The sequence below is a fragment of the Theropithecus gelada genome, chromosome 19, assembly GCF_003255815.1.
Source record: "Theropithecus gelada isolate Dixy chromosome 19, Tgel_1.0, whole genome shotgun sequence".
Lineage (NCBI taxonomy): Eukaryota > Metazoa > Chordata > Mammalia > Primates > Cercopithecidae > Theropithecus > Theropithecus gelada.
The window spans coordinates 4,449,588-4,460,950 of NC_037687.1; the positions used below are offsets into that span (position 1 = coordinate 4,449,588).

The 11,363-nt window shown below is 54.8% G+C and overlaps 1 protein-coding gene across 1 annotated transcript in view; it reads right to left on the minus strand.

Moving 5' to 3' along the window:
* Positions 1-3,025: 3,025 nt before the first annotated feature.
* Positions 3,026-11,363, minus strand: part of PLIN5 (perilipin 5) — a 13,258-nt gene continuing 4,920 nt past the window's right edge. The window contains exons 4-8 of the mRNA XM_025367178.1: positions 9,720-9,802; positions 9,036-9,216; positions 6,224-6,423; positions 5,528-5,641; positions 3,026-4,011 (exon numbers count right to left, since the gene is read on the minus strand). Coding sequence (XP_025222963.1) covers positions 3,460-4,011; positions 5,528-5,641; positions 6,224-6,423; positions 9,036-9,216; positions 9,720-9,802 — 1,130 coding nt within the window. The 3' untranslated portion in view covers positions 3,026-3,459. The remainder of the gene's footprint in view (positions 4,012-5,527; positions 5,642-6,223; positions 6,424-9,035; positions 9,217-9,719; positions 9,803-11,363) is intronic.

The following is an 11,363-nucleotide window of genomic DNA, read 5'->3' on the forward strand; positions in this document are numbered from 1 at the left end:
CACCATACCCGGCCGCCCAAAAAATATTTTTAAATAAAAATTAAACAAATTAATGGGCCAGGCACGGTGGTTCACGCCTGTAATCCCAGCACTTTGGGAGGCCAAGGCCGGTGGATCACCTGAGGTCAGGAGTTTGAGACCAGCCTGACCAACATGGCGAAGCCCCATCTCCACTAAAAATACAAAAGTCAGCTGTGTGTGGTGGCACACGCCTGTAGTCCCAGCTACTCAGGAGGCTGAGGCAGGAGAATCACTTGAACCCGGGAGGTGGAGGTTGCAGTGAGCTGAGATCGCGCCACTGCACTCCAGCCTGGGTGACAGAGACAGACTCTGTCTCAATAAATAAATAAATAAATAAATAAATCCCAGAGCTTAGCTCAACCCATTCTCTTTTCCTCACCTCTGCTCCAGTGAAACTGATTTCCCTACTGCTGTGCCTTTCCCTAAGCTGTTCCCTCTGCCAAAATGCTTATCCCTGTGTGTTGTTCTGATCATCCTCAACAGGCCTGGCCCTGCCAGGAGCCCCCAGCCTCATGTGGGAAAAGACGACAAGGCTGCCTGTCGTTATAAGTCAAGGTGGAAAGGGCAAGAAACCTTGAGAAGGTGACCTGTGGAGGACCGGAGGAGGGAGGTATCCAGCTGGGATAGAGCCCAGGAAGCCTTCCTGGAGGAGGCGGCATTGAGGCTGGGCCTTCAGGATGTATGAGATGTGTCCGAGGGACGGATAGGGGGTGGGAAGGGCATTCCAGGTGGCCACACAGCCTCAGCAAAGGCCCGGAGGTGGGAATGTGCCCACTTCCATGGGAGTAGAGCAAAGTATCCAGGTCAGGCTGGAGGAGGAAGCTGGAAGGTGAAGAGTTTGGTCTGTGGGCAGCGGGGACTTGTGGGAAGTTCCAGAACAGGAGCAGGGAGGTGGATTTGGCTGGTGGAAGTGGTCGCAGATCCCAGAGCCGCCCTCTGGACCACGTCCCAGGGAAGTCAGGGGCCACCCTGACCTCACCATACCACGCTATGGTTTCCTAACACCCCGCCCAGTCCCAGGGGAGTTGACAGAGCAGCCAGAAATGCGGTCAGAGGACAGGAGGGAACCCCCGAGACCAGCCCATGGCCCTTGCCCTGCCTCTGTCTTCCCATCCTGACCAGCGCAGCTGGAGAGACCACAGCAAGACCAGCTCCTGCAGGACCAGGAGGTGGGAAGACAGCTGCCCCATCTGACTCCTTCCCCTTCTGTTCTGCTCCCTGCAATTTCCACGAAATTCACCTGGACCAAGATGCGAACAGCTTCCATGCGACCGAAGGGGCGATGCTCTTGTTTATTTTTAGAGACAGGGTCTCGCTCTGTTGCCCAGACTGGAGCGGACTGGTTACTGATCAAAGCTCACTGCAGCTTCAACATCCTAAGTTCGAGGGATCCTGCTGCCTCAGCCTCCTGAGTAGCTGGGGCACAGGCTCGCACCATGCCTATTTTTAAAATTTTTTGTAGAGACAAGGTCTCGCTATGTTGCCCAGGTTGGTGTCAAAACTCCTGGGCTCATACAATCCTCCCACCTCAGCCTCCCAAAGTGCTGGGATTACAGGTGTGAGCCATATGCCCGACTATTTTTTTTTTTTTTTTTTTTTGAGACGGAGTCTCGCTCTGTCACCCAGGCTGGAGTGCAGTGGCTGGATCTCAGCTCACTGCAAGCTCCGCCTCCCGGGTTTACGCCATTCTCCTGCCTCAGCCTCCCGAGTAGCTGGGACTACAGGCGCTCGCCACCTTGCCCGGCTAGTTTTTTGTATTTTTTAGTAGAGACGGGGTTTCACCGTGTTAGCCAGGATGGTCTCGATCTCCTGACCTCATGATCCGCCCGTCTCGGCCTCCCAAAGTGCTGGGATTACAGGCTTGAGCCACTGCGCCCGGCTGCCCGACTAGTTTTAAGTTGCAATGCTTACCCCACGTGGGCTAGGCAGTAATGATGGATCCCAGACAGGATGACAGGCAGGTCAGAGAAGCACCATTCTTCCAGATCTTGAACCCTGGCTCTACACAGCCCCTCCCTCTCCATCTCTGCGGTGACACACCTCCGTGGCTCCCAGCCCCCTGGGACTGAGACCCACCCTGGCTGGAACACACATGGGCCTTTCAACAACAAAAACGACCTTTATTCTGGGGGCAAATCTCAAACAGCAAAGCAAGCGGGTGTGGCAGGCTGAGCAGCACAGCCCACGGGCATCTTCGGGGAACCCACCAGTCCAGGATGTAAAAACTGAGGGAGGAGGAGGACTCCCTTTTCCAAGTTCCAAATAGGGCAAAAGGTGTGTTTCCCTGAAAAGTATTTTAAAAAAAAAAGTTTGGCCGGGCGCGGTGGCTCAAGCCTGTAATCCCAGCACTTTGGGAGGCCGAGGCGGGTGGATCACGAGGTCAGGAGATCGAGACCATCCTGGCTAACGCGGTGAAACCCCGTCTCTACTAAAAATACAAAAACTAGCCGGGCGTGGTGGCGGGCGCCTGTAGTCCCAGCTACTCGGAGGCTGAGGCGGGAGAATGGCGTGAACCCGGGAGGCGGAGCTTGCAGTGAGCCGAGATCGCGCCACTGCACTCCAGCCTGGGCGACACAGCGAGACTCCGTCTCAAAAAAAAAAAAAAAAAAAAAAAAAAGTTTGAGATAAGGTCTTGCTCTGTCACCCAGGCAAGAGTGCAGGGGCCAGATCACGGCTGACTGCAGCCTCCAACTCCTGGGCTGAAGCAGTCCTCCCACCTTGGCCTCCCAAAGTGCTGTGATTACAGGCGTCAGCCACCACACCCAGTCAGGGCTCACTTTTCAAAGCCCCAAACAGCAGGCATTGGGCAAAATGTGTGTTTGTTTCTTGGGGAGGCTGTTATTATTATTATTTTTTAGTCTCGCTCTGTCACCCAGGCTGGTGTACAGTGGCGCAATCTCTGCTCACTGCAACCTCCCGCCTCTCGGGTTCAAGCAATTCTCCTGCCTCAGCCTCACTAGTAGCTGGGACTACAGGTGCACACCACCACGCCTGTTTTTTTTTTTTTTTTTTTTAATAGAGATGGGGTTTCATCATGTTGGCCAGGATGGTCTCGAACTCCTGACCTCAGATGATCCACCCGCCTCCGCCTCCCAAAGTGCTGAGATTAGAGGCATCAGCCACTGTGCCCAGCCTCTTGGAGAGGTTTGGATTCGCTTCATGGAGCCAGGGAGCAGGACATAGGTGAAGAACCCAGCTCGTGGCTCAAGCTGGCCTGAATTGGGTTCGAGGTCCTGCTCCCCTGGGCCTCTTTGTCCATGTGTGCAAGGAAAAAATGGGAGAGTCTAATACCAAAAAGGTGGTCAGGGATCCTGAGTTGGGTCTGATTCTACAGAAGGGTCAAGGCCAAGACCTCATGCTTACGTGTGGCCACCAGGGGGCAGCAGGGATCTGGGCATGCAGGTGGCCTTTCCTCCCAGCCTCCACTGGCCCATGTGGTCAGAAGTCCAGCTCGGGCATCAGGGTGTGCTTGACCGAGCAGCTGGGGGTTTCGGGTTCCTGCTCGCAGATGTCCCTGGCGACACCCATCCCGTCCCCATCACCATTCCCATCCCTGTGCTGGGCCTCCCAGGCTCTCTGCTGGGCCGGCCAGTCCAGGTGCGCCCAGCGGGGGTCAGGGCCCCCGATGACCTCATCCACCTGGTCCGCCAGGTCAGGCAGGGGCTCGGGTCGCTCCACAAGGATGGGTGCAAAGGGTCCCACCAGCCAGGGCAGCGGCATGGCCTGCACCACCAGCTCCAGCAGCTCATCCACGCAGGCGTGTGCACGGGCCACGCTACCCCGGCCCTCGGCCAGCACGGCTGCTGGCACATCCCCGAAGCAGCGGGCATCAGCGAAGGCAGTCTGCAGGGCGTCCACGCTGCGCCGCACCTCAGCCACCTTCTCCTGGGCGCTGGGGGGCAGGCCCCGCACACTGGACTCCAGTGCCTCTACCGTGCCCTGCAGCTCCTGCGTCAGGCTGCGGGACAGCACCAGCGTCTCCAGCTCTGCCTGCAGGGGGCAGGGACCTTAGTTCCCCCTATCGACGCCCAGGAGGACTGCTGTCCTGCCTCAGTTTCTCTGATGGACCTACAGTGGGGCTGTCAACCTGTCTCATAGACCTCATAGTCCTGTCCCCCATAGACACAGAATGTGACCCAGCCCTGCCTTGGTCTCCTTTATAAACACACAATGGGGCTGGGCGCGGTGGCTCACACCTGTAATCCCAGCACTTTGGGTGGCCGAGTCGGGCATATCACCTGAGGTCAGGAGTTCAAGACTAGCCTGGTCAACATGGCAAAATCCCGTGTCTACCAAAAATACAAAAATTAGCCAAGTGTGGTGATGGGCGCCTGTAGTCCCAGCTACTCAGGAGGCTAAGATAGGAGAATCGCTTGAACCCGGGAGGCGGAGGTTGCAGTGAGCTGAGATCGCGCCACTGCACTCCAGCCTGGGCGACAGAGTGAGACTCCATCTCAAATAAATAAAAATAAAGTGGGCGGCCGGGCGCGGTGGCTCAAGCCTGTAATCCCAGCACTTTGGGAGGCCGAGACGGGCGGATCACGAGGTCAGGATATCGAGACCATCCTGGCTAACACGGTGAAACCCCGTCTCTACTTAAAAAAAATACAAAAAAAACTAGCTGGGCGCGGTGGCGGGCGCCTGTAGTCCCAGCTACTCGGGAGGCTGAGGCAGGAGAATGGCGGGAACCTGGGAGGCGGAGCTTGCAGTAAGCTGAGATCCGGCCACTGCACTCCAGCCTGGGCGACAGAGCCAGACTCCGTCTCAAAAAAAAAAAAAAATAAATAAAGTGGGCTGGGCACAGTGGCTCAAGCTTGTAATCCCAGCACTTCGGGAGGCTGAGACAGGCGGATCACGAGGTCAGCAGATCTAGACCATCCTGGCTAACCCAGTGAAACTCCGTCTCTACTAAAAAATACAAAAAACTAGCTGGGCGAGGTGGCGGGCGCCTGTAGTCCCAGCTACTCGGGAGGCTGAGGCAGGAGAATGGCGTGAACCCGGGAGGCAGAGCTTGCAGTGAGCTGAGATCCGGCCACTGCACTCCAGCCCGGGCGACAGAGCCAGACTCCGTCTCAAAAAATAAATAAATAAATAAAGTGGAAGGTGGAGACATGGTTTCTAGGCTATAGGATCAGGGAGAGAATGTGGAGGGTGGGAAAGAGAGAAGGAGCGGGAAGCCAGGGACAACTGCCTGCCTGGGCCAGCACCCCTTCTTCCCTCACCTCCCTGCATCTCAAAAATAAATAAATAATAAAATAAAACTCCATCTCAAAATACATACATAAGTAAAATAAACACACAGTGGGACTTAAACCTGCCTCAGTTTCCCCCCATGGACACCTCGACTAGCTGACTCAGCACTTGGTTTGAGATAGCTTGAGCTGGGTCCCCGACAGCACTGGGCTGATCCGCAATCCGTCACTCCCCGTCTTCCTCCGCGGCCTGGCGGCAGACACCACCTCACCTGGCACTCCTGCGGTCTCACCTGGCGCCCTGAAAGTCTCACCTGGCTCCGGCGGCGGGTCTTCGGATTGCACTGACCCCATTCCCCCCATAGTTCGTGCACTTTCCCGGGGCGGGCCGGGGTGGTGGGGGTCACCCCACACTGCATGTGGTCTATCTGCAAGGACAGAGATGGTGGTCTTCAGAGCTGAGGGATCTGGGGGTGGAGGTGGGGGTGGGGGTGGGGTCCAGGACCACTGATTTGGCCTCAGTAAGCATTTAGGAGACAGAGGCAGGTTGTGCAGGGCCGTGGGGAAGACTTGGACTTGGACCCCAAGGCAGGTGGGAGCCATAGAGGGCTGTGGGTAGAGAAGAGACCTGTGGGTAGAGAAGAGACCTGACTCAGGGGCTCACAGGTGCCCTCTGGTGGCTGCTGTGGGGAGGGACGCGCTGAGGATGGGAGGATTCTGATGAGGAGGGCACAAGAGGAAGGTTCTCTTCTGACCTACCCTAACTCGCTCTAAATTCCAGCTCCTCCTTCCCGTCTTCCACAAAACCCCTCCCCGACTCCCCAGGCAGTCATGACACCCCTGGGCTCCTCCAGGCCCGGGTCCCCCAGCGCTGAACACATGCAGCTGGAGACAGCTGCACCCAGCTCCGCCTCCCGCTTCAGGCTAGCCCGGGATCCGGTATTCAGCTGGCGCTCAATCCATACTGATTGGCCTGCATCCCGGAGCAGGGGTGGGCCGCGGGCTCTCACCAGTTCCAGCGTCTCCTGCAGCTGGGCCAGGGTGTCCTGGGCACGGTGTTTGCTCTGCCTCAGTTTCCCCAGAGAGTGCTCGTAGGCCAGGTGGCGAATCCGCGCCGACAGGGAGCCGAGGCGCACAAAGTAGCCCTGCTGTCTCCTCTGATCCTCCACCGAACCCACTTCCGGGCCCTCGGCCTCAGCCGCCAGTGCCTCTGGAGGACAGGATTCGGGGACAGCGCGGGGTCAGCACGGCCACCCCCCCTCCACCTCTGCTTTCCCACCTCTGGGTACAGAAGCCACAGGTTCCCACATTCACAGTTCTCCTCGACTGACATCAACCCATTTGGTCTTCCCCAAGCTGTAAGATGTAGGCACTATGGTGGGTCCTGTTTTACACAGGAGGAAAACTGAGGCAAGGGAGAGGTGAGATCCTGCAAGATGCAAGAAGCAGACCAGGATTGGAACCCAGGCACGTTGACCCCAAACTGCTTAACCATTTTTTTTTTTTTTTTGAGACGGAGTCTTGCTCTGTGCCCCAGGCTGGAGTGCAGTGGCGTGATCTCGGCTCACTGCAAGCTCCGCCCTCCCCCCCGCCACCTCCCCGCCCCGGGTTCACGCCATTCTCCTGCCTCAGCCTCCCGAGTAGCTGGGACTAGAGGCGCCCGCCACCTCGCCCGGCTAATTTTCTTGTATTTTTAGTAGAGACGGGGTTTCACCGTGTTAGCCAGGATGGTCTCCATCTCCTGACCTCGTGATCCGCCCGCCTCGGCCTCCCAAAGTTTTTTTTTTTTTTTTTGAGATGGAATCTTGCTCTGTCCCCCAGACTGGAGTGCAGTGGCGCTATCCCAACTCACTGCAACCTCCACCTCCCAGGATCAAGCGATTCTCCTGCCTCAGCCTCCTAAGGAGCTGGGACCACAGGCGTGCACCTCCACACTCGATTAAGTTTTGTATTTTTAGTAGAGGTTTCACCTCTATTTTTAGTAGAGGTGAAACCTCTACTAAAGTTTTGTTTTTTTAGTAGGGTTTCACCATGTTGGCCAGGCTGGTCTAGAACTCCTGAGCTCAACTGATCTGCCTGCCTCGGACTCCCAAAGTGCTGGGTTAAGCAGCCTTTAAAACATATAGGTTGGGTGCAGCGGCATGCACCTGTAATCCCAGCACTTTGGGAGGCTGAGATGGGAGGACTGCTTGAGCCCAGGGAGGATTACTTTGAGACCAGCTCAGGCAATGTAGCAAGACCCCATCTCTAGAAAAGAAATACAGAAATTAGCCAGGGCCGGGCACAGTGTGGCGTGTGCCTGTTGTCCCAGCTGCTTGAGAAGCTGAGGCAGGAGGATCACATGAGCCCAGGAATTCAAGGCTGCAGTGAGCTATGATCACGCCACTGCCCTGTAGCCTAGGTAACAGAGCAAGACCCCATCTCAAAAAAGATTAAAATTTAAAAAAGAATGAAAAAATAAAAAAAGAAAATCCACACAAGACATGGTGAAAATAAAAAAGAATATATCGTAGTCCAGGCACAGTGGCTCACACCTGTAATCTCAGCACTTTGGGAGGCCAAGGCAGGGGGATCACTTGAGCCCAGGAGTTGGAGACCAGCCTGGCCAACATAGCAAGACCCCATCTCTACAAAAAAATTTTTTTAATCAGCCAGATGTGGTGGTATGCACCTCTATTCCCAGCTGTCCAGGAAGATGAGGCAGGAGAATCACTTGAACCCTGGAGGTAGAAGCTGCAGTGAGCCGAGATCACACCACTGCACTTCAGCCTGGGCGACAGAGCGAGACTCCATTTCAAAAAAAAAAAAGGTGGTTGGGTATGATGGACTCACGCCTATAATCCCAGCACTTTGGGAGGTCAAGGCAAGCAGAACACCTGAGGTCAGGAGTTTGGTCAACATGTGAAACTGCATCTCTACTAAATACACAAAAATAGCCGGGTGTAGTGGTGGACGCCTGTTATCCCAGTTAATCAGGAGGCTGAGGCCGGAGAATCGCTTGAACCCAGGAGGCAGAGGTTGTAGTGAGCTGAGATCGCAATACTGCACTCCAGCCTGGGTGACAGAGTGAAATTTAAAAAAAAAAAAAAAAAAAAAAAAAATTCAGGAGCGCCTGGCACGCAAGAAGTACCTAATCAATGCCTCACTGCGGTTTTTTTTGTTTTTTTTTTTTTGGGAGATGGAGTCTTGGTCTGTCACCCAGGCTGGAGTACAATGGTGCCATCTCGACTCACTGCAAGCTCCGCTTCCCAGGTTCAAGTGATTCTCCTGCCTCAGCCTCCCAAGTAACTGGGATTACAGGCACCCATCAACTACCCAGCTAATTTTTTGTATTTTTAGTAGAGATGTGGTTTCACTGTGTTGGCCAGGCTGGTCTCGATCTCCTGACCTCATGATTCGCCCGCCTTGGCCTCACAAAGTGCTGGGATTACAGGCGTGAGTCACCGTGCCTGGCAGTGTGTCTAGTTTTTCAAAACAAGCCAAGAATTGGGACATGTAATGCAAAATCTGGTTGTTAAATGCATGCAAAGAATGAAAATATTTAAAACACACTGCATGGGCATTTGGGGGTCCACCAGTTTGGGACCTCAAGTCTAAAAGCCCTATACGCCCTTCGGGTCTGGGTATTCTGAATCCTGGCAGGATGCAGGTTGGGAGACCATGGAAGTGACTGGAAGGGAGGACGGGCCTGGTTTCAAGTACTGTGTTTCCTGATCTGCTGTGTGACCTTGGGTGAGTCTCAGACCTCTCTGATCTGTACCACAGAGGGATGGGGACTAGGCAGGAGGACTCAGCGGTTAGGGATGAGGGTGTCGTCCTCACCGAGCTCTTCCTCCGTCATGGGCAGGAAGTGATCCACCAGCTCCTCTGATTTTTCCAGCACAACGTCCATGGCATGGCTCACGGAGCGCTTCAGCTCCACGCTCCAGCGCCGGCCACGCCGGGCCAGGTCCACCACACCCGTGACACTGCTGGCCACCGCGTCCTTGGCCGAGGTCACCACCTGGAAGGAAGGGCCCCCCCTACTCCAGGCACCGCGGGACTCCAGCTCCATTTCTGCCACCCTAGTTCCCTGGGGCTGGGACTCAAAGATCCCTGGACTTCCTCCTGGCTCCGTGCCTCAGTTTCCCCTATAAAAGGGGTGATAAAACCCTTCCCTCAGAGGGTGTTGAGGCAGTTACCCGCCCTTACTAGCAATACATATATATACACACACACATATACATATATACACACATATACATATATACACACGTATACCTATATATGCACATATACACATACATATATACATGTATAAATATATGTACATGTATACTATATATACATATACACACACGTGTGTGTATATATATGTGTGTGTATATATATATATTGCAGTTATCTTAACCTGGCTGTTTTTTCTCGAGTTAACTAAAAGCCTGGCTGGCACCATCCCTTCCTCCCTCCCACCTCTACTCTGGCCTGCCCCCACTGGAGGTCCCCATGTCTAGTTATCTGGGGTACCGTCTCCGAAGGTTGCTGCAGAAAGGGAAGCTTCTCCTCCAGCTTGTCCAGGCCCCTGCAGGCGAGACTGTTCACGGAGGCCACTGAAGGGAGGGAGAGAGGCAAGGAGACTCGGGGAGATGCAGAGGGAGATAGGGACACAGTGAGAGTTGTAGAGGGAGGGAATGCTAGAGAGAGAAGCAGAGACAGAGAAGGAAGGAGACCAGGAGAGACAGGCAGAGACCAAACAGAATGATGGAGACGAGACCCACACCAGGAGAGGCACAGGCTTCCTGAGACCTTACAGCAAGAAGCCACAAAGACACTGGGGCAGATACCTGTGGCTCCTGGAGACAGACGCCAGCAGAGGGAGATGCGGAGAAGGCTTAGACCACAGGGGGACCTGGCTGCCTCCCTAGGTGAGACTGGGGGCCCTGAGGGTGTGGGTATGCCACTGGGTTGGGCACTGCCTCCTCTGTTCTCCTGCCGGGGCCCTGCCACCCACCCCGTTCTCCCAGCACCAAGGTGACTTTGCAGCTGTGCCCAGTTCAGATGGCCCAGCAGACAGACTCAAGGTCACAGAAGCTGGCTAAGAGGCAGGTGAGGAGGTGCTAGGCTGGGACCCTCAGGTGACCCTCTTCATGGGTCAGACTATAGGCCAAGGGTCCTGCAGTCCCCCCCACCCCCTCACCCCGTCATCGGCTCAGGGGTCCACAGAGATGTGAGAACTGCAGAGCGGAGGCTGCAGGGCTCAGGACAGGCAGAGGCAGGCAGAGGGGAGGGGGCCTGGAGAGACAAATGGACCCAAGGCACGTCAGGCCAACAAACGAGGGGGAACAGGGAGACAGATGGAATACGGACGGAGAGGAGGGGCCCCAGCAGTAAACAGGTAAGGGGAGAGGGCCGGAGATCAGATTTATTTATTTTTGAGACAGAGTCTAGCTATGTCACCCAGGCTGGAGTGCAGTGGCACAATTTCGGCTTGCCACTGGACCCTGGGACCCGTCTCCCAGGTTCAAGCGATTCTCCTGCCTCAGCCTCCGTTGGAGCTGGGATTACAGGCGCCCACCACCATGCCTGGCTAATTTTTGTATTTTTAGTAGAGATGGGGTTTCACCATGTTGGCCAGCCTGGTCTCGAACTCCTGACCTCAAGTGATCCGCCTGCCTCAGACTCCTAAAGTACTGGGATTACAGGCATGAGCCACCATGCCTGGCAGGGGATCAGATTTTATATATATACACACACATACATACATACACACACACACACATATATGTATATATATATTTTTTTGAGATGGAGTCTCACTCTGTTGCCCAGGCTGGAGTGCAATGGTGCAGTCTTGGCTCACTGCAACCTCTGCCTCCCAGGTTCAAACAATTCTCCTGCCTCAGCCTCCCGAGTACCTGGGATTACAGGTGCCTGCCACCACACCCGGCTAAGTTTTATATTTTTAGTAGAGACGGGGTTTCACTATGTTGGCCAGGCTGGTCTCGAACTCCTGACCTCAAGTGATCCGCCTGCCTCAGACTCCTAAAGTACTGGGATTACAGGCATGAGCCACCATGCCTGGCAGGGGATCAGATTATATATATATATAGATACACACACACACACACACACATATATATATATATATATATATATATATATATATATATA